This window comes from Polypterus senegalus, chromosome 2 (assembly GCF_016835505.1).
Source record: "Polypterus senegalus isolate Bchr_013 chromosome 2, ASM1683550v1, whole genome shotgun sequence".
In the NCBI taxonomy this organism is placed as follows: Eukaryota; Metazoa; Chordata; class Cladistia; order Polypteriformes; family Polypteridae; genus Polypterus; species Polypterus senegalus.
Genome location: NC_053155.1, coordinates 131,338,005 through 131,361,625, shown reverse-complemented (window position 1 = coordinate 131,361,625; position 23,621 = coordinate 131,338,005). Strand labels below are relative to the sequence as shown.

The 23,621-nt window shown below is 39.5% G+C and overlaps 2 protein-coding genes across 4 annotated transcripts in view; one reads left to right on the top strand and one right to left on the bottom strand.

The window, feature by feature from the left end:
- Positions 1 to 11,698, top strand: part of LOC120523357 (NADP-dependent malic enzyme, mitochondrial-like) — a 170,572-nt gene extending 158,874 nt beyond the window's left edge. For 2 of the 3 annotated variants that reach the window (XM_039744616.1, XM_039744614.1), the window contains exons 12-15: positions 928 to 1,070; positions 2,882 to 3,055; positions 3,196 to 3,294; positions 8,374 to 11,698. In XM_039744616.1, coding sequence (XP_039600550.1) covers positions 928 to 1,070; positions 2,882 to 3,055; positions 3,196 to 3,294; positions 8,374 to 8,535 — 578 coding nt within the window. In that variant the 3' untranslated portion in view covers positions 8,536 to 11,698. The remainder of the gene's footprint in view (positions 1 to 927; positions 1,071 to 2,881; positions 3,056 to 3,195; positions 3,295 to 8,373) is intronic. The other variant, XM_039744615.1, reaches the window with a different exon arrangement.
- Positions 11,699 to 14,268: 2,570 nt separating this feature from the next.
- Positions 14,269 to 23,621, bottom strand: part of LOC120523360 (coiled-coil domain-containing protein 81-like) — a 36,876-nt gene continuing 27,523 nt past the window's right edge. Inside the window, exons 11-15 of the mRNA XM_039744618.1 lie at positions 23,441 to 23,610; positions 21,178 to 21,256; positions 19,394 to 19,620; positions 15,388 to 15,513; positions 14,269 to 15,004 (exon numbers count right to left, since the gene is read on the bottom strand). Coding sequence (XP_039600552.1) covers positions 14,866 to 15,004; positions 15,388 to 15,513; positions 19,394 to 19,620; positions 21,178 to 21,256; positions 23,441 to 23,610 — 741 coding nt within the window. The 3' untranslated portion in view covers positions 14,269 to 14,865. The remainder of the gene's footprint in view (positions 15,005 to 15,387; positions 15,514 to 19,393; positions 19,621 to 21,177; positions 21,257 to 23,440; positions 23,611 to 23,621) is intronic.

Below are 23,621 nucleotides of genomic sequence, written 5' to 3'. Positions count from 1 at the left end.
ATATGAATTTTAACAGTTGTCCAATAGGGCTGTGTAGTAACCTGACTTCTGCACAACACAACTGCTGGTCCCAACCCCATTGATAAAGCAAGAAATTCCACTAAATAACCCTGATAAGGCACACCTGTGAAGTGAAAACCATTTCAGGTGACTACCTGTTGAAGCTCATCGAGAGAATGCCAAGAGTGTGCAAAGCAGTAATCAGAGCAAAGGGTGGCTATTTTGAAGAAACTAGAATATAAAACAGGTTTTCAGTTATTTCACCTTTTTTTGTTAAGTACATAACTCCACATGTGTTCATTCATAGTTCTGATGCCTTCAGTGAGAATCTACCAATGTAAATGGTCATGAAAATAAAGAAAACACATTGAATGAGGAGGTGTGTCCAAACTTTTGGCCTGTACTGTATATATATATATATATATATATATATATATATATATATATATATATATATATATATATATATATATATATATATAACCAAACTTGTTTTTTTCATTTCTATATTGTTCCCAAAACACATAATCTGGGAAATAACAGTTCACTTAATTACCTCAGGATTCCAATTAAAAACAGAAGCTGGTTGGAACAAAAACCTGCAGCCATAGGGGGTACCCAGGACTGTCGTTGAGAACTCCTGCTCTAGAGTCCATACCACCTAGATATGAGAAGCACTGCTTCAGACTTTGCTTTCAGTAATCTGATGCTTCCTTATGGTCACATAATCCCTGTTTACTTATGTGGTCACATCTGAATCTTGACAATCAATAAAATACTAGAGTACACCTGTGAAAAAAGAAATACTGTGCACATTGGGGCTTACTAAGTAAATTATAAAAACATGTTAACTTCCAGAAATATCTACAAATGAATCATTGGCATTTGTGCCACAGTAATTTTCAATGAACTATTTGAAATCTTCAGGAGTAGCTGCTGTCAGTGGGGCATTCACAGAGAAGATCATCAAGGATATGGCGTCCTTTAATGAGCGGCCCATTATATTTGCATTGAGTAACCCAACCAGCAAATCTGAGTGCACAGCAGAGCAGTGTTACCGGCTGACCGAGGTAAGTCACGCATTACTGAGTAAAGCCACTTCTGCAGTCTTGTTGTTGTACCAACCATGAAACTATGTTTAATGATATATACGCAGTATGTGTGTGTGTGTGTTTGTGTATCCAGGAAGGGGCACATGCTTTCCGAGAATGTGTTCTTTTAGAAATGTAGTCAATCTCAGGTCAGTATATCCCTCCCGTTACCACAATAGAAATACAGTATTAAGGTAAGAAAATATCTGTACAACAGAGGGAATATATTTAAATATTTAAATTGCTTTTAAAGAAGCTTACAGGACAGTACAATTGTCTTGTGATGTTTCAGTACCCATATTCAGAAGAATTGCAAGCATTCTACTTGGCACAGACAGCAGTAGCCAGCCCCCTATGCTGCCTGATACTGGAGGCACCAGGTACATTTCACACTTGAGCAGCATTTAAAGTATAAAACATTCTACACTGTCTCTGTATGTATGATGTGTGTGTAATAGCAAGATGTTTGATACTTATTTGATGCTTGATTGATATGATTGATGCTTGATGTTTATTTACCATTTCAGATCTCGTCCTGAACATATATTTTGCAAGATGGGTGTATGTAGTTTTTAACTGAGTTACACCATGCTTTGCACAGTTTGATGGTGGATCTTGTCAGTGGTTGAGTTCCATTGGTTATCTGGGATTCTAATGTGAAGGTTCAATTGCCAACATTCATCTCCACTTCTTCTGACTTTTCCTTGAGCCATTGGCTGCAACTCAAGCCCAAAGCATGAGCCTTCCTGTTGGAGAGGTGGTCTTTTCCTGGAATTTGCCAAACTATTTTCTCCAAACATACCTTTGCAGATTGTGGCCAAAAAGTTCTATTTTGACTTCGTCAGTGCACAGGACTCGTTTCCAAAATGCGTTAGGCTTCTTTAGATGCTCCTTTGCAAACATCAGCTGCTGAATTTTGTGGCTAGGATGCAGAAAATGTTTTCATCTGCGGACTCTACCATGAAGGTCATATTAGTTCAGGTGTCGCTGCACAGTAGAACAGTGTACCACCACTCCAGGGTCTGCTAAATCTTCCTGAAGGTCTTTTCCAGTCAAACGGGGCTCTGATTTGCCTTTCTAGCAATCCAACAAGCAGTTCCTTCAGGACGTTTTCTTAGTCTTCCAGATGTCAACTTGACCTCCACTGTTCCTGTTAACTGCCATTTCTTAATAACATTACGAACTGAGGAAACAGCTACCTGAAAACGCTTTGCTCTCTTCTTGAAGCCTTCTCTTGCGAGCCTCAATTATTTTATTTTTTAGAGTGTTAGGCAGCTGCTTAGAGGAGCCCATGACTGCTGATTGCTGGCACAAGGTTTGAGGAGTTAAGAGAACGTGTACGGCTTTGTGGTTTGCATCACCTGACTGTGAAGAAGCCCAAGCAAGCTGATTATGGCCTGAGGCCTCAGATATCTTGGGGTGACCAAACTTTTGCATGGTGCTCTTCTCCTTTTTTCACTGTACAATTGTATGATGCAAAAACAACACACTGATCTTGTGTACAAAGCTGAAAAGAAATGTCATCGTTAACTTGAGGCCTTTGGGTGATCATTTCATCTTCTGCTCACTTAACTACTCACAGCACCAGACATTTTAAGCGAGGGTGCCCACACTATGTCATGCCAGTGTAAAGTTAAAGATGCACTAATTATTATTATTATTATTAAAAAATACTTGTTTACTCATCCCATTTTAAAGTTTCCCAGAGTCTGTTGCAGAAGGAATGAATTCAGCTTTCACTGTAATTTTAATTTGTATTTTGTTATTTTAACCTTTCCATTTTATTTCAGGGCCGTGGTATCTTTGCTAGTGGGAGTCCATTCAGTAAAGTGACCCTGGCAGATGGACACACCTTCCACCCAGGTCAGGGAAACAATGCCTATGTCTTCCCAGGAGTCGCACTGGGGGTCATTGCCTGTGGAGTCAGACACATCTCCGATGAAATCTTCCTCACGACAGCTGAGGTACATGTCTCATTTTTGTAGACTCCGCTAAACATGCAACTTTAAGAAACACTGCTCAGTGTGTAAATATACACACACACTTAATAACAGGTCTGTCGTGTTTATACTTTAAATGTTGTGCATTGTTTGGTTTTTTGTAGATTCTTGCCGCAGAAGTAACAGAGCAGCACTTGGCTGAAGGACGACTCTACCCTCCACTTAACACCATCAGAGATATATCTTTTAAAATCGCTGTAAAGGTGGGTAAGAATGTTTGGACGCTTTCTAAAACAAATTTGTCTTATTAACGTCTTAATGCTTAATGTTTAAAGCAATAAGACACTGGGACTTCATGAATAACTGTGAAAATGAGGCCCCCGTGGTTTATTTTATTACACTACTAAGTCCTGACATTGGAGAATTCATTTTGAGAAAGGAGACCTCTATGCAGGGATTGATTATTGACAGAGAGAAGATAAAGTCATTCAGGACACTGGGTGTAGAGAAACAGAAGAAATACTCTTTGCGGGATGTTATATGAAGAATACCCGTATTTCCAAAAGGGTATGAAATACGTAATATTGCTGATGACCTAACATTGTATGTAAAAAGTTTGGGCACCTCTAGTCAAAATGCTTGTTTGTCACTAAATCAATGATTGAAAAGAAGTTTCACAACCTCATCAGGAGTGTACAGTTTAACATGATGTGTTTGTCTACCTTTTAATGCACAATTATTATTTACATAATATTTTCTGAACGATGTGTGGGGCACTTACACCCTATCACTATCACTATCACCCTCTCCATCAATACTTAGAAACCTCATCTTTGGCAGCAATCACAGCTTCCAGATGTTTCCTTGTAGTCAGGTTTGTTGTGTTCTTGCATCAGGAATTTTTCTTACTTTTACTTATAAAACTCTCCTGACTAAGAAACACTATGGCTGTCCTACATGTTTTCAGTAATATTCATTTCTGGGAAGGTGACCCTAAAGCCCTAAAGGTTTATTGTGAAGCGTGTTTCAGAATGCCGCCTTGCTGAAATTTCCAGTTTCGTTTTTTTGCCTGACTCTGGAATATCGGCTTCTGGGATTTGTTCGTATTCTGCCTTTCACCTGCACAATAGTTCCTGTGCCACACAATCCCAAACTGTGGTAGAAAGCTCCCACCATTATTCTGAGATTGCTGACATGTTCTTTTCCTCAAATGCTTCATCTGTTTTTCTTCAAGTGTATCTGTTGTGGTTATGGCCAACAATTTTAAAAGTGTTTGGCTTATTTAAGTAGTGCTTTGCCCTACTTCACAAGCTGACCCTTCCACTGAGGCTGCATGTTTGCCTTCTCACAACTCTGACATGCAGATAGTGTTTTCATACAGTAGGCAGCTGGGTATACTGGATCAGCAGTCAGGTGTCTACAAACCTGTAGATCCTTTGCGTAATGCAGGTTTTCAAGCTGCCCTACCTGAGGTTTTATTGTCTTTCCTCGACCCTCTCAATTATCCCTTGACTTCATTTTCCTCGGGACGTTTCTATCAGTGGAGATTTCCAACTGTTTAGCTGTAGAGCTTTCTCACCTTTGCAACAGTTTGGGTGTAACTATTTTTGAGTCCTCAGTCAGCAGTTGAGAGGAACACATGCTTGTCAAGAGACATTAGACCGGTCCTGGTATTTATTGAAATCTGAAGTCGTCTTCACTTGGATTATTTAATAGTTTAACAAGTCAATCAAGATTTGAGGCCTTAGAAGATTATTAATGAATCACACATACTGTAAATAATGATTGTGTATCAAAATGTGCAGCGATATGCCCTGTTTAGGTTTGTTGTGTGCTTCTTTTCACTTACGAGCTTCAGTGAATCCCACCCTTTGGCTAGGGGAGTATAAGTCTTTGTAACAGCACACACATTCTGTGCAAGTCATCTAACCCATTTGGGAGACTGGAGACTGGAATTCAAAAATGGACTTGCTAACCACAGTGAGTTTGACAACAGCTATTCTTGCAGTCCCTCAGTACAAGTACACCTAACATTCCCTTTTGATTTGTAAGTAAAGAAGTCTGGTAGACTGACACAGAAGCACAGCACTGCCCCCCTGACTCTCTGAGACCTCTGCAACTGCCTCTCATTAGGTGTGCCTTTCAGCAGAAGCTGGACGTGGCTGAACCTTGACGATAAATTAAGAACATGAGAGGGTCTAATACAGGAATAAATTTAGGATTTAGTCCTAACTAAACTTGTCAGTTCACCTCACTCCATGTGTGTCTGAAAGTTGATGTCTTGTAAAATAAAGCACAAATCATTTTAAATCGGGGGTTTTAACCTCAGACCCTGGAGGGCCACAGTGGCTGCAGGTTTTAGTGTTAGCCACTTCTTATTCATTAACCAATTAATGCGGCTAATGGAATAGACTTTGTTTGCTTTTGTTATACTTGACTTTTCCTTAACCAGCAGCCACATAACAGATAAGCAGCTGTCATGATCCCATTTAAAACTTCTGGGCCATCATACCTGTGTTAATAAAAAATTGTGAAAGTTTCAGAAATATCAATCTGTTCTCGTCATAAAAACTTTCTGATGGTATTTCCAGTAAATAAAAAAAGTCAACAGTTTTAAAATGTCCACTGTGACAGACCAAGGCCACTTACTGTATAATCCATTGAGTTAAATAATGTGTTTCATTGACAGCAATAATTGACTTCTAATTAATAAACTGGGTGAAGTTAAAATGGGTTGAGTCTGACATCCCAGAATTAGCTGATTAAGAAAAAACAAAATAATTAAGAGTTCTGAATCTTAAAAAAGAAAAAAAAAAGGCAGAACATGTCTGTCCAATTAACAGCCCTAACTGGTAAATAATTACGGAAGTAACTGAAATGAAAACCTGCCACCACTGTGGCCCTCTGGGATCTGAGGCTGACATCTCTGCTCAATCCTTTTAACTTTAACGTCTTATTTAACACTAGATGTGTTCCCAAACTTTCAGCTGCACTCCATCCTTGCAGTTGGCACTTAATCTTTTATAGCTGATATGAATTTTTCTGCTGAGCTGCCTTGGCTACATGGCCACAGTAAATATGCTGTGCAGCTGACCACTTGTACACTTTGACCTTTTTATTTATCAGGGTCCACTCCCACTCCCTTATCTGTGTTTTGCACTTCCCTTTCCTTTTCTTCAGTTAAGTGTTTACGTTAGAGCTTTTTATGGGTACAAAAGTAAGTCAGATCATATTATTGTAAAAGACTGCTGATAATGCAATGTGGCTGTTTTGTCTTGGCAGAGTATTATATTACTCTACTTTCCCCTTTTGTATAATTAATATGTAGGTTTTGTCAGAATGCCTCAAATCTCACAGACTTACCACTGTTTATAAGGTATTGTACCATATAACTTCTCCCCACCTTCCCTTCTACATGTATAACCTCAGGCAATTAGGTGTAGTAAAAGACAAGTAGGAGTTAAGTTACAATATAAACAATGTATTATTGATATTATTCATAAATAATAACAAGATGCAAAGTAAATTTGAATATTGGCAACCATACAACCTGATAAATGGTGATGTGTAGTTTCAGGCGGCACACAGACTTGTTAGTTACTTAAAGTGCCTCTAGTTATGACATCATTTTGTGGCCAGCTTTCTTCAGAACAGGCCGCATGCCTGTCTCAATATGACTGCCAGGCTGTGCTCTTCATTGTGTTGTCCTTTTCAGTTCTTGATGTGAGATGGTCTTTCATCAGTTTGGTAAGAGAGAGAGAGAGGTTAAGGTAAAGCAAGCAAATTTATCTGTCCAACCCTTACAGCCAATAGGACGTCATACATCAGACCAATGGGGGAACAGAAAACATCTTCACACCTGCCACCCCCAAAAACTATTTGTTGAGCGAAAGTTTGCCAGTTAGGGAGCCTGGCTTTCCTGAGGGGGTTGACTGAGAGACTTTAGCACAGAAACATTTACCAAACTTGTTTGAGGCTCTTCCCCCAACCCTGTTGTAAAATTACAAAGAAACTCATTCCTAAAAGGGGGGAAGGGGTTCTTAACCATCAACCATTGCTGTTATTATCACTAATGTAACATTAATATTACATTGCTTTGTCTAAGTTACAAATAAAGACATACAAAATATTTATCAACTTGTATGCAAAATTTCACATCACAACACTGGGTCATTCATGTTCCCTCTCTCTTTCACTCACTCACTCAGTCTCCATTTGTTACCCAGCAGCATAGCTCACAGAGAGTGCAAGACCACCACAAACTGCTCCACTAGACGCGATGGCCTGTCCACCCCTGACTCCAACACTTAGTCACACTCAGGTGTAATTTGGGGAGGCCAGAGAGCATCACCACAGGTTGGAGGGAGATCCACACAGACATGCAGGACTGGACACCCAGAAAGGAACCTCTACTTTGCACTGAGTGGGGACAGCAGTGCCACCCAATATACCAACCCTAAATCAATTCTGAATAATCTGAAGATAATAATAATTCTTTGCATTTATATAGCACTTTTCTCACTACTCAAAGCGCTCAGCAGTTGTAGGTTAAGAGCCTTGCTCAAGGGCCCAACAAAGCAGAGTCCCATTTGGCAAATTACGGGATTCGAACTGGCAACCTTCCAATTGCCAGTGCAGATCCCTAGCCTCAGAGCCACCACTCCGCCTATGAAGATTAATTAAAGTGAAGAATGACGTGTCCATACTGCAGAGAGAAATAAGTGAAAGGATGGAAACCTGGAGTTCATGCCTGGCTGGTAACACCTGGCACTTCATGGATTATGTGACCCTAATTGTGGGCCAGAACTACAGCGATCTATCCGCCTATTTACAGATATGAATAAGATGTTACAAGTAATGGCACTAAATGTAGCTGTTAAAGGTATCCACCAGAAACAAACGTATTTCTTTAGATATAAAGTGCATCTGGAAAGTATTCACAGCGCTGGTGGTGTGATGTAGATGGTGGTGGCAGCATCATGCTGTGGGGATGTTTTTCAGCAGCAGGAACTGGGAGACTAGTCAGGATAAAGGGAAAGATGACTGCAGCAATGTACAGAGACATCCTGGATGAAAACCTGCTCCAGAGTGCTCTTGACCTCAGACTGGGGTGACGGTTCATAACATAACAAAATGTGAAAAAGTGATGCACTGAAATTTTTATCCTCACATCTGTGAATGGCCTTTTCTCATGTTCACTGAACGTGCAGACAGATTTTAGAAGCGTCCACATGAACTACAAGCACAACCTTTGTTTATTAAAGGCTAAACAGTTTACAGACTTTAGAATAAAGAGGCAGCTGAAGTAAACCGACCTTGTGTTGTTTCTCCTTGTTTTGCAGATTGTCGACTACGCCTACAACAGAGGAATTGCTTCCTGGTATCCTGAGCCTAAAGACAAGGAGGCCTTTGTCCGCTCGCTTGTCTACAGTCCCGACTACGACTCTTTTACTCTGGATATGTACAACTGGCCAAAACAAGCCATGGAAGTTCAAGATGTTTAGTTGTGTGTAATCCCTACAGTGTGGCTTCCATCTCTATTTACAGCTTTGATTATAAACTTTGCTTGATCTAGAAGAAAATTGAATAGATTTTGGTTTTAAATTGCTGACATGTCATGTATAACATGCTTATTTTAGGATTGTTTAGTTCTTTCCTTATGTTATTTTATTTTTATTCCAATTAGACATTTTTGTACCTATTTATTCTGATTTTTGAAATTCTGCATTCTGTTGTTTTATAGGCAAAACTAAAGCACTTTTTGCTTGTTAAGAGAAGGATTATCGTATGTACTTTGGAGCTGCAAAAGAGATCCACATCACCAAGGTGTCCCAAGAATTCAGAAAGATGTTCTAACTGCTGTTGATTGACAAAAATTAAAGAGAGGGAATGACTGAGATAAATATGGTGTTAAACGACTCCGCCAACCCACGGGGAAATCAAACAGTCAGCTTGTCAGAGCCCGAGCACCTTGGACATGATGTGTTTTTCTACGCCCTCCTAATGCGCACATATCTTTATATAACGCTAATTGCCAAACGTTTGCTGCCATTTATTTTAGAAATATTTAAATTCCTTTCATTATCATTGATTTTTGGTTGTTTTTTAGTAAGAAACAGGCTTGCAGGACATTCATTTATAGAAAGTTCCAAAAGCACTGTGAAGAATGTCATACAATGCTTGGGAACACGAGTAAATTCAAAAGAATGAAGTCGCTGTGTATATAAGGGAATAATAATATATAAAGTAAAAAATAAATAGTTTACATGTGTATAGGTTTTACAACGGGAAAGAAAACAAAAATGAAACGTACACACTCAGCTCGTGTGGCCCAGCATTAGAGACTGACTGACTGACTAACTCCACGTCACATTAAAATAGATTGGCAGCAGTTTTAGGCTACTTGATCACGTACCGTCCTTTCCATTTTTAAATGTTGTTTTGGTCTAACGTTTTTAAGCAATAAATCCAAGAAAGAGAAGGAAAAGCTGTGTCATTACCTGCCTTTCTATGTATCTGCTGCTCTTACAGAGGTGACATGTACAAGTGAAACACACAGTAGGGATTTGGTTTTATTATCAAGTGAGAATGCTGACCTATGCTTGGCATGGCTATAATCAAAGGAGGCGTTTCATAAAAAATATAAGGCACGTCTCTCTTCTCTCCAAAATCTCAGGGATCTTTCCACATATGCCTCGTTTCACACACGTCCGATTGAGGTTCATGTTAAATTAGAAATAGCATTAGAGGACGTCACATTAAACGACTTCTACTCAGAGGGGATGTCTAACTTGATGACTGTAGTTACTGATCTCATTGCCTTTTGATGTCATATTGCGCTACTAGAAATCGTAGGGCACGACTCTGTGACGGCTTCCCAGCACAGTTTCACTTTTCTGGAATATCACAAGCGCTCCAGTGATGTGCTGCCTGTCAGAGCAAGTGCTTTGCAGGTACAGCGAACTCAGCCATAATCCCAGCACTTTTTCTATTTGTCATGGTACATAAAAGACAAGATGTTAGGCAGATGAGGCTTTCTTCTGTTTGTGAGACTCCCAAAACCCCTGCGTTCCTTATTCTTCATCGCTGCACTGTATGCATTACGCTTACAGGCGAGTGCTCATTGGTTATCGGCTCTCATGCACTCAGAGGCTGCCCCTGTCATTTAAAACATCAAAAATGCTTGATTTTGCTGGAGTGACTTGTGAATTAGTATGACTGAATTGCTGGTTACGTCACCAGCTCACTTTAGAGTAATTTGTAACGGAAAATCGCAGGCAAAGTGGTGTCATGTGGCAGGCTTTAGTGCTACAAAGTGGTCAGTATGAGTTGTGAAGAAAAGTGATTACAGTGTTAAAGAAAGAAAGAAAGATCTTTAAGGGGTTTTGGTTTCAATCTGTTTATTGACACAAATGAATAAAGCAGACATCAAAATGCTTTGCAACTTGTCACTGGCACGCAGATTTATTAGAGTGTCAAGTGAACTTGCCGATTTTCTATATGTTTAACCTAATTTGTATTTTTACACAGTACAGTAGTTTGTAGTAGTTTGTAGTTTGCAATGTTGTTGCACTCCAAGACAGAGCTCAGTGAAGAGCGCTATATAAATGTAAGTGGAATTAAACTGAACTGAAAAACCCAGTAAGGAAATAAGGTGAGCAAATCTGAGACACGTGAAAATGTTTTTTTGCTTGCCCTTTTGGTGTCTTACTTTATTTTGTTGTGTTTTAGATGAGAAGTGTAACTTGTGTTTGTTGTATTTAAGTGTAGCACATGTTTTATTACATTTTATGCTAAAACCGAAGTTATTTTGTGATGGGAGTAACAGCATCTTGTGTCTTCTGTGATCCACCTCGGGGCTTAAGTACTGCAGCAGACATTAACTGACAGAAACCTGCCAAGTGACCCAGCAGCAGCAGCGTTCATTTTTAAGAACCCAGATGAGAACTTGTGTGATCTGACCTGATAGAGGAGGTTCTGCTGTAGCTAAAAGAGGCGTTTCTAAAATGCAGAAAGCTAAGTAAGGAATGGCGTGTTGAGCTCAGCAGGAGTGTGAAGAATCGCCTTTCATTCCATTACTGAGACGGCCTGTTCTTGTGCAGTTCCGAGGTTTCACAGCTTTAATTTACATTGCTGCATTGATCATTGAGTTCTATAGCATGGAGCTGATTGGTAAACTTCAAAGGGATGTACTGTTTATAAATCTAAACTTATTCCAGATGTGTTTTGCTTGATAAATCTGCCTGAGCTGAGCTCATCTTTATACACAAGTGGACTCCATTCAGCTATTTACGTCATATTCTTTATGGGATCACTGATTTTTCACCTTTTTGTTGGTATTTGAAAGATCAGTGGAATTTTGTCCTTGGAGTAATGACAATTTAAACCAATTAAAGTCGCCGGGATTCTATTTTGTAACAATAGGGAGAAGTCCAAAGGGCCCAAGTACTTTTAGTAGTCACTGGGTTCTGTCAAACGTCGCTGGTTTCTTGTTTGAATTTGATTGCATGGGCCTCAACGTTGCATTTTTGTATGTTCTTTTAGGAATCATCTTGAATGTCAATACCATGTTTTGTTTTCTATTCTATTTGTAATACAGAGACATCAAGAGGGGTTCTGATGAATTTGTATGACCTCCCTAATAAAAATGGCTTTGCAGAGAGCGGGTTTGCTTGAGATGTTTCCACTCATTACTTTGCTCTTTTCACAGCGGCCCGTCATGTGTGGCAGCCCTACTTGTTTAACCTGGGGGGTCAGCATAACACCAACTGTACAACTGACTGCCGTATAACTTCACATTTCATTTAAGTTACTGCCTTTTATTGTTAATATTTAGGTAACATCCACAAGCGATGTTACAGCTTTATAAGCACAAGCTTGTCTTCATGAGACAAGTTTACAGTTTCCCTTGGTGCCCTTCAATTCTGGATTTTGAGAAGACACTTCAGCCAAATGGAAGGTTTTTCTCAACACTGATAAGTTTATCTTGGATATCACAGCACTCAGTGGCCTTGGGTGTATTTGGATGATTGTTGTATTCCTCTTCCAGACCTGTCACACAACTATTCTTTACCTTGAGCGAGGGTTTTGAAATGGATGTAAGACACACTGTGGTGGGAGCTTTCAAATTACAACTCTATACACTTAGGTTCAAACTTTTGCATGCCCCCCCATACCCCCACCCAAGATTTATGTAGCTGTCAGGGTTGCACATTCCAAATACAATCATCATTATCAGTTAAATGCACATTTTTTTAGTTTCTCCAGTTGCCCAGAATTTATTTTCCTCCAGTCTCTGTGGTCCTGAATATTGTTTTAGGCGAGAACAATTCGTTTGGTATCATCTGACTCCACCTCCACTTCATCCTCCCGCTGGGGCCCCTTCCACCTACCTCCTTGGTGCACCTTCATCGTTGGCTTTATAAGCTCAAATCACGTAACTTTGTTTCTCCACCTTTTCATTCTCATCTCTGTCTTTCCAGCTTTGTTTCATGTTCCTTTCTTATTGGTCATGTCTCACTCCTACAGGGTATACGACTCCTTCATGTTCTACCATCTTCACATGTCGTCTTAAGTATCAGATCTTCCTTACTTTCTCCAAAGCAGTGCCATTAATTATATCTACATTTACACTTACTGTAATCACTATTCTGCACACTTCTCACACACTTACTGCCTGCAGGCTACCTTTCACCCCACGACATCTTCTAAGCACCCACTTCTGACAAATCCCACACTGTATAGAGTTTCTCCAAATGCCTGCACTGCACATGCCACATAGCTGTGTACCCACCTCAACTACAGCTTCTGCTTCTTTGCCTCATAACCTTTACCTCAGACTTTCCTGTATTATATACCTTCAGTCATTTCACTTCTAAACTACCTTTCTACTTTGGTGTCTTCCTGTTCAAGCACTTGTTTGGTCACCAGCATCATCACCATCACAAAAAGCAACAGACTCCAAAAGGATGACTGATGCAGCCCCACCTTCACCTTGGAAGTGACCACCACCGTCTATGCCTCCTCACACACCTGACGTTACTGAGTCTTGAGCCCTAATCCACACCTAACTGTCTCACTCTTCCCCAGATTTCAAAAGTGTAATGCAGCTTCTTGATCTTTGTGATGACTTTCTTGAGTTTGCCTGATCACAAAGATCACATGTGATGTTTACTTTCCAGATATGAAGACCAGACTGCATTTCACTAACAGTTCAGATTCATTGTGAGTGAGTGAGTGGGCCCTGTGGTGGACTGGCATTCCAGATGTGGCCTGTTACTACTACGATAATTTCTGACGCTCTGCCATCCCTGTGCAGAATAAGTGGGTTCAGAAGCAGAAGAATGTACATAGGTGCTTGGAGCAAATGTATTCTGTTTTGTCAAGGATTGTCAGTAGCCAACTCATTAAGCCACCTGATTAGTTGGACTGGAGATCCCCACCTACCATTATTACTTTCCATTCCTTATTCAGATGCCTCCTGAAGTTTGTAATGAGTGAGCCTGAGTGTGCGCAGGAGTAAACTGAGCAGTGGACTGCAGTCTACGGTTTACTCATAATAAAACAGTTCAAAACTCATAACATTTCACAATTTTATTATTTTTTTAAAGGTGACAATCAATAGATATTTAAACACTAAATGGTAGACAGGCACCATGAAGCAAGACACAATAGGAAATTATAACATTCCTCCTGCTGACGGATTTATTCCCACCACGTCAACCCGCAAACCTTTAAAACCGACAACCCTGAACTTCACTTCTGAAGACCCGGGCACAGATAACATGTTGCAACAACTCCCAGCCGCTGCAGTGCAACAAATCGAGGAGTCCCGCTGCAATGTGGAATACACCGTTTGAGAAAATGACCCAACTGCTTGGTAATTTAAATCAGGCGCTGCATTATTTTCTAACAATTCTTTATACACGTTTTCAAATTGCACCGATAATTCTTCACTGCAAGCTTCACCTTACATTGGTATTTTTTTTGGGTGAAATTATAGTTTTGCTTACTGCGTTTGCTAGGACGCTTTTAAGAAATTACAGTACAGATACATAATGGAGGTTTTCAATACAGTTTTTCCATGTTTAACCTTATTAGAACTTTTTCACAATTACATTGCATACAGCATCGGGTCGGTATAGAAAGAGGTTTTGTGAGAACTCTTCACATGTAGGAAGGACATTTCGGCAGCGTATGAGGGCAGCCATTTTCTAGTATTTGGCGTCCCGCTTTTGTTTTTTGACGTCCAGCAGTGCTGCCTCTTTCAAGCTCTAGCAGACCCCATGGCACATCATGTTTAAAATTGAACTGACACCCACCGCACAGGCTATCCTGTACTCGCGAATCTTACAGATGTTGAGGCTTTGTGGCCTAACAGAATGCAGGACCGTTTAGTCATCTCATGCTTGTGACTTAATGATGGGTGACACAATAAAACAGTGCAAAATATATTCGCTTGGTAGTAGTAGTAGTAACAGCATTGGCACATGTGCAGAGTACAGTGACATTCTCACTCAGAAGTCTGACCAACATGTACTTTTAAACGGTTAATCACTCCGAAATTTTGTGATTAGTACTTGTTAACCTCAAACTGAAAAACAAATATTTTTCTAGCAGTTTGACTCGTATGCAGTATGATGGGTTATGCAAGGCAGTGAATGTCAAGCACCTAAGAACTTGCCTGAAATTGAAACAGAAAAAGTGGACTACAATCAAAACCCGGCGTCATGCAGCGTAAGCTTCCAGTCAGAGCGACTGTATGCACAGCTGCCGCAGAGAGCACAGAAGGAACAGTACACACAAGAAAATAACGCAGCTTCAATTATTCATTTCTACACCATCAGTCGTGATCCAGGGATGTACCTCGATTCTTTCCAGATGTTAGATTCACCACAGTTACTTGGGCGTCTTTTGCACTGGAAACAGCGTCTATATTTTTCACACTGGTCCAGTAACAACATGCCTCCTGACCTACACACAAAAACAAGATGGAGTGACTAGGAGGACCTTGCACACACAAAAATTCAAAAGCAAAATACATTCATAAAATCAATCTTTCATCCTTTTGATTCCAAACCATTTATATTAAAGTGGATTTCATTATTCTATTTATTATGAGAGATCCAAATTTACAATAATCAGGAAAAGACTAATTAAAGTTAGCTGAAAAGGCAACAAACTCACTTTTATTACTGGAGTTTTATATTGCAGAAGACCTTAGAGGTTAATGGAAAAGTGTGAATGTTGAATATGTGCTTGTCATAAAAAAAAAACAGTATTGGAGTTAAAAAAAGAAAGCTTTGTGTCGGGACCCTTTGTGAGGTGCTTGTCATTTTGACTTTATTCTGTCTTACTTGGTGTACTGCTCCTCTTGTTGCTCGCGCTGGTGCTTGGTCTCAATACTTCGTGCCCAGTCGTCCTGCAGAGACTTTCGTATATGGCTGAGCTTCTCATAGCGAGACATACGGTCCGTAATCAGTCTGGTAAAAACAGTAAGAGGCAGCAATCAACAGTATTAATGTGCCCTGTAAGGTGTCCTATAAATAAAATCAATTATTAACTATTATTATTAGTAGTTTCAATCATTAGCATATGGTGAACACGCACAATGTATTTTATTGTTCACTTAAAAGTATGAAGTTATAAATCACAGTTGGATGATTTTTGATCACAGCAGTTGCTATCTGCCTTTCCAACCGAATTACTCAGTAGTCACTTTCTTCCTTTATTAGAAGTCCTCTTCACAATTCTTTATGAGTAAAAGTTTATTTGTGTTTCAACCTTTTAAGAAAGTGATTTTTTTCACTCTTTTTTGCAGTGACTGTGCACATTACCCCTATTTTTCCTTTAATGCCCCCTCTGGAAGACATCTTTATTCTTTGCTGTTTTGTACAAAGACAAACATTCTATAGTATTGTCTTTGAAAAATGAGAGCAGGCCCATTCAGTCCATCAAGTCTGTCTTAACCGCATGACCTAGTAATTTACTTCATATTCCTACAACCCCTTATTTGAAGAAGCACTGCTTGGCTTCCATTTCAACTGATTCACTAATTATGACTTGTACTAGATCAACTGTACGAATGCCTGTGGGAGTTTTAATGATCGCAATTAGTTACCCACACATTCTTCTCTGCCCAAAACTAGTTTAGTTCATTTTGTAGGACATATCCTTTAGTCCCATCATACTTGCAAAATGCTAACAGAAAATTTCATTTCATAATGAGACAAAATGTTAAAATTAATCAGTGAAGTCATTTTCCAACCCGCTATATCCTAACACCGGGTCATGGGGGTCTGCTGGAGCCAATCCCAGCCAACACAGGGCACAAGGCAGGAACAAATCCCGGGCAGGGTGCCAGCCCACCGCAGGGCACACACACTAGGGACAATTTAGGATCGCCAATGTACCTAACCTGTATGTCTTTGGACTGTGGGAGGAAACCCACAAAGACACGGGGAGAACATGCAAACTCCATGCAGGCAGGACCTGGGAAGTGAACCCAGATCTCCTTACTGCGAGGCAGCAGCACTTCCCACTGTGCCCCCGTGCCGCCCTAAAATGAATCACACATTTACAATTTTATACAGGCAATTATTAAAAATGTTCAAATTTGTGTGGAAAAAAAGGAAACTCAAATAAGCATCAAAAATGAAGCTTTTGGCTGTGCCTGTTGGTGTTGGGTGTGTTATGTTTTTTGTTTTTTGCATTGTACAGTGTGGTGGATGCTGGGAAGACCGGGGGAGCAAGTGTGGTCAGAACGTTACCTCCCCCAGAATGCTAGATGGCAGCCTCACCCCCGGGGTTGCAGTGGTGCCTCAGACTACCACAGGGCTTCATGGGAGTTGGAGTTATCTACAGTCCTGTAGGGTTCCGGGGGTGCCACCAGGGGGTACTGCTGAGCCCTTTTGGACGGGTTTTCTGCCAGACCTGGAAGTGCTGCCTGAAGTAAGTCAATGAGTTCCTGGAGCGTTCTAAAAGGAGCCAGCAGTAGCACAGGAGTAGAGAAGAAAAGAAAAGGACTGAGAGATAAAGAGAAAATAAGAAAGTAAAGAGGAAAGTGTGTGATTGGGCTGTTGGGGACACCGTATATAAATAAATTCACGTGTGATTTTTGGACTTGTGTCTCTAGCGTCTGTCTGTGTCGGGTTAGCGTGTTATAGCACCATCTATCTTCCACAACAGTATGAGTCATGTCGGTAAGAACTTACTGGTACTGTGTGCAGATGACAACAAACTTCAACTCTTCATTTAAAAGTTTTAGTCTTTTCCCTTTTCATGTCTCCCTTCCTTTTCTTTTACAATTTCTACTTTCTTGTGTCGCTTGGTGCTTTCCTTCTCTATGCCTTCCCATTATCTTTTTTTTATTGTTATTTTTAGTATATATAACGAACAAGAGATGAATTTGACTTTCAGGAAAATCAAATACAAGTTTAAATCATTGATAAAAGGAAATGTACTTTCTTTGAAGTGCCAATTCATTTTGATGAAAGGCAGTGATGTCTAGATGTTTTTCTTTTCATGGATTTCTTAGTGTGTTTTTACATTTCCAATTTCAGGGAATAGTTTTCTTGTCAATGGTGAGAGCAGTAATAGTTAATCCATAATTCTGTGATAAATTGCTATTTATAGAGGTATCTCCAAGCAAAAAGAGAGGTAAAGACAGTGGAGGAGAGCATCCTACAGTTTAACATTAGTGTCCAACCACTGCAACAGTGTCTGTGTATGAAGTGTTTGGTAAAAAGCTGAACATGTAACACCACCCGACATCTCCTTCCCTGGAGTGGACTTACATATCTCATGCTGCCACTCCAAAGAAATCAAAACAAAGACGTACCTAATATATGTGCTTCCTTTTCAAACTGCACTGATGAACCATTTATTGATGTTTATCTAACATATGTCTTATCAAAATAATTTCTTTGTTAAACATTTATTGTAATCTTTCTTCAGAAGACCTGATTTCATGTATTCAAGTTTGCATAAGTAGTCCTCTCTTAACACCTTCACACAAAATCACGGTGTCATGATAATCTACAGGAAACAGACTGAGTGGCCACTTTACTAGGTAAATCTGTTCATTAGCGCAAATAGCTTGCGACTCCAAACAACTGCAACACAATATCTAGAAGTACACACGCAAGGTCAAAAGATTGACTTGTTGATCTATCAAACATTAGAATGGGCAAAGCACGTGATCTGAATTTGACTGTGGTATGACTGCCACCGAGAGACACTGTGGTTCCAGCATTTCAACAAATGTTATATTCTTCTGATTTTCAAGCAGTACACTCCTGAGTTGCAGAGAATGAATGATGCAATAAAGAAAAAGGATCCAGTTAGCTGCAGTCCTATAGACAGTTACCTTATTAATGAGATCAATCAGCAATGGCCAGACTCATTCAAACTAAGAAAAAGCTGAGAAATATCAGGAATTTACATTGATGTGCAGGAAGCCATCACATGTTAGGCCTGCAACAGACAACCTGCAATACAAGAAGACTACTCTACGTTACACTCCTGTCAAATAAGAATGGGAAAGTGAAAGTTCAGTGGACACATAATCAGCAAGACCAGACTTCTGGTTGGGTAAGAATTTGGTTTGCACAGCATGAATTCATGGATCCATTCTGCCTTGTGTCAGGCCGATGATATAACAATGGTATTTGAATGTTTTCACGGCGCACGTTAGGCTTCTATGTACCAGTTGAATGCTGCAGAGTAACTTAAGCATTGCTGGTGACCATGTGCTCCCCTTCATGGCTACAGCCTATCCTTATTCTTATGGTAAGATAATGTGCTATGTCACCATGCACATATTGATTCTGGTTGCACAAACATTATAGTGACTTCAGCTCACCCGGTTCGTCTGCACAGTCCACAGTTCCCAGTCCAACAGAGCATCCTTGAAATGAGGAGGTATCAGGTTCACAGAATGAATGTGGGGTCCAATAATCATCGGGAGCTTCGTGATGGACAAAAATTTCTAAGGAATATTTTCAGAACCATGTTGAATCCATGCCTCAGAGAACTGAGGTTCTTCTGAAGGTAAAATTGTGTCTTAGCCTCCCAGCTAGTTCTAGGATAGGAGTAACTAATAAAGAGGTCGCTGAGTATATGCATAAAGAGTTACAATGTGAGAAAGGAAATGGTGTGCTTCTGCTGCCCATGTAATGATTTGGAGGTCTACTGAGCTATAATGTATATACAGGATTACTGAAAAATGGGGCCACCATTGCAAAAAAATGTAAAACAATGCTCTTAATTAAGACATCAGTGAATACAGATGAGGAATAAATAACCAACATCATGCAAAAAGTAAAGCATGCTTGAAAGTTGAAATGCTAGAAGTGTACTCACTCTCTCCTAGATTTCTCAAGCAAGTCCTGCTCCTTCTTCTGCTCCATAATGTGATTGAAAAGAGCATCTCTCTTCTTCTTGGCAGATTCCTCCAGTTGTTGTCTGTAGATTTGGTGAGCACGCTGTCTCTTCTGTAGCAGTTTCTCATTGGTTAGGTCATGAATGCCAAAGATAGGGCCATCAGAATCTGGCTCAAACTTAGGTACACCAGGTGGCTTTGACTTCAGCTGTAGGGTAGAATTACTTTTTAGTCATTGCAAGAGCGTATAATCAAGTGTCAGACGTGATTTTGTATATGATAATTCATTAAATCAGAAAGTAATAATCCATCCATCCATTTTCCAACCCGTTGAATCCAAACACAGAGTCACGGGGGTCTGCTGGTGCCAATCCCAGCCAACACAGGGCACAAGGCAGGAACCAATCCTGGGCAGGGTGCCAACCCACCACAGGACACACACAAACACACCAAGCACACACTAGGGCCAGTTTAGAATCGCCAATCCACCTAACCGGCATGTCTTTGGACTGTGGGAGGAAACCGGAGTGCCCGGAGGAAACCCACGCAGACACGGGGAGAACATGCAAACTCCACACAGGGAGGACCCGGGAAGCGAACCTGGGTCTCCTAACTGCGAGGCAGCAGCGCTACCCACTGAGCCACCGTGAAAAAGAAATGTGAGGGTCATCATAATAAGAATGCTTAAAAAATGAATTTACATGAAAGAAAATTATAGCATGTCCAAAGAAATATTGAGTAAATTACTCTATTTTGTTTCTAGACCAGCAGGTTTAAATCATTGACTGCATTTGAAACTGAATAATCATCACGCTGGATAAAGGCAGGAATAAACTGAGTAGTCCACCACAGAATTGGGAGCAATATATCTAAATCAAGGCCTATTTAGAATCCACAATTAATGTAACTTGCATTTTGGAATAAAAGTAATTTGGTGTGTCAAAACCTACACAAACGTGTTGAGAACATCTAAAATCTCCAGCTACAGATGTCACCTGACCACTGTGCATTTCTGAATGATATTCATACAGAATTTTCAGGGGTAACTAATGCAGAGTTTAAAAATATGGCCTTTAAAGAGCACCATAGCTTACCTTTGTTTTGTTTAAATGCTCTACGTGAAGTATTAGGAATCACCACACTAGCTGCGCCTTTTCTTTCCCATTATTGTCACTTTTGCTAATGTATTGTCATTACTGCCAACTTCACTGCTGATACCGTACATGTACATGTCTAGCACCAATGTCTTTATCTTATACGGTCTCCCTTCTCATTCTCTCTCCCTTCAACCCTATTAGCTGTGCTTTTTTACCGCACACATTTATTCTTTATTATTTTGTTGGTCGGTCATATTCTTAATATTTCTGTCAGATCAATTCATCATTCATGTGCTGTCATTTCCTAATGTAGATGCATACAGCCTATGAAATAAACGTAGTGAATTTGACTGTTCTTTGTTGCATAATGTTTGGAACATTGTGTAAATAACAACTACCTATTTTGTCCTGTTAGCTCCATCTTAATGAATTATGCCATTTTGGTGAAGTTGAACAACACTACAATGCAAGTATAAATTAAATTTTTCAAAAAAAAAAAAAAAAGAGAATTTAAGTATATTCCTGGGAAAATTTTCTGTGTTTTTATATTCTAGTAAGAGTTATATACTGTGTATTCTACACTAAGTATTTGGTAGTAAGACAAACTTTATTAATTATCATAAAATGAAAGTATTACAAACACATTACAGTAACTTTCTTTTTTTTACCTGGGCATCAAGTTGCTTTTGATATGCAGAGATGCTTTCAACTTTTTTAGTCAAACGTTTTTCCTTTTCAGCAGCAAGACTGGAAGAAGCAGAAAGCCAACTATTTTATAACACAATATTCAACTTATTCATACATTTTTTACCTTACTCATCAAGGGGCCCAAGTATATCTCAATAATATTGAGCGTAAGGCAAGGACTAGGTCAGGACGCCTGGCCATCTTATAGAATACAACTGGTCCTTTCAGGGCCCAATGACCTTTGTAACATGTTGGTAACACCTGCTAACACTAGGAATATTATTTTACAGCGCTGGTATATTACTTTTATTGGTTTTAAAGTCCAAATAAAATTATCAACTCCTTGGTGAGTCTGTAAATTCAATGTAGAATTTTCATTTCACAACAGTAATGATATATAGCAGGGGTGCCCAATGCGTCGATCGCGGTCGACCGGTAGATCGCAAAGGTAGTGCAGGTAGATCGCGTTGCATTCAAAATGTTTTTTTAAACGTTAGTCTATCATATATCCTCCCTATGGCATTTGCCACTTGATTGACATACAGGGCGGCCAGTCTGAGATCTCTTTTCTTCAAACACACTGGTCATCCCACACGCACGATCAAACGCGCGAGCTACTGCAAAACTCTGGCTGTGATCTTGTTAGCCTTCCAATTTATATCGACTAAAGAAGGGATTTAAAAAAATTGTTTGAGGAAGGTAGGCTATGGGCTTTATGTGGAATTAGAAGAGGATTGTGTTCTCTCACAATGTCACAATCAAAGTGCGTTTGTCTGATCTGTCAATCTTTCATTGCTATTCCAAAGAAAGAAAATGTGGAAAGGCATTTTCGAACTGTTCATAAAAACTACGAAACTGACTTCCTTCCGAAAAGCGATCTGAGAAAGAGAAAAGAGAGGGAACTAAAATCGCAGTTAATCGGACAGCCGTCATTTTTCACTCAGCTGAATTCAAAAGCTCCGTGACTGCATTATTCGGCTCTACTTATTTATGCGAGTCAGCCTTGCACGTGAAGATTATTAAATCCAAATACTGTAGTGACCATAAATGTATTGAATTGTTATTGTGCCATAAAGGTTATAAGGTTATTCAGTTATGCAAGGTACGACAACATATATTTTATGTATGAAGTATACTATATATATAGCATTTTTAATGTTGGTAGATCATTTCGACCTGGTCATTTTAAAAGTAGCTCGCAAGCCGAAAAAGTGTGGGCACCCCTGATATATAGTATCAGCCTTTCATTCAAAACAGCCATAAAGTAAACTTACAATGGCAATGTGCTTATGAACATTTCTACATGTGCTAAGTAGTTGATAATCCCTATCCTGTATGCTGTTTTCACACTAAGCAGCCTTGTGTGCATAAAGTGACCATAAAAATGGTAGTCTAGTGGTCACGGCTGTCATCACCCTATCAACATTAAATGAAAAGTGTGGAGAGGAGACAGGATTGGAAGGAACACACTGTTCACACTTATTCAGTAATAAGCAATAACATTTCTCAACTAACAGTGCACAACAGCATTCTGTTGTAGGTGAGATACACAAGAGTAGTGACATAAAGGCTTTTGTATTTGCTTTATAGATACAGAGTGTTTTGAAAATAAATCTAATTTGTTTTTAACATACAAAATTGCTATCCTGTCAAATAAAAATATAGTGCTTGTTTATAAGGAACTGCTCCTATAAGGATCTGTACTACACTGAAAACTGCTGGATTTTTTCCAATTGTTTTCTTCCCCATTTTTTGAGAAAAGCACAGACACAGTAATGCCTTTATGACAAAGCTAAACAGAGGGTTGAGGAGGGACTTCATCCCCTTTTCTGTGATTAAAGGGGGCAGGATAAGTAACTCTAAGAAAGCATCTCAATGAAAGACAGCAGATAAATTAAATAACATTGGTAATTAATTCCATAGTATGTGGCAGGCAAAGTCTAAACAAACATTCTTTTCTTTAGGAGACCTCTGTATCTTACAGATATCCACAAGAGAAGAAAGAGAGGGCAAAACTGCAGTGAAAGATATGATACAATGAGAATCAGAAAAAAAATATAAAAATCATAAATTACTGATTCAAGTGTTTAATATTTAGGTTCAGTAATGAAAAGAATTCTGTTCAATAAAAAGTAAGGTAAAGTTATTAACTACTTCGAAATATTCAAGTGAAGATTTTAAATTATTACACTTCCCATACCACAGACAAAAATAAACTAAGTATCAATAAATAACAAATCTTACTCTTCAGCTAGCTGCACTTGTTCAAGTCGGTCAAGAAAATCTTCATCTTGTTTTCTTTTAGACTCCTTCTCCTTACGCATTTCCACCTGCTGAGCAAGGTTGTGGTGATATTGCTGTTGTTTGGGAAAGCGTGGTGGAGTCAAAGGCCTCTTCAACAAAATATAGGAATTCTGAGGAAAAA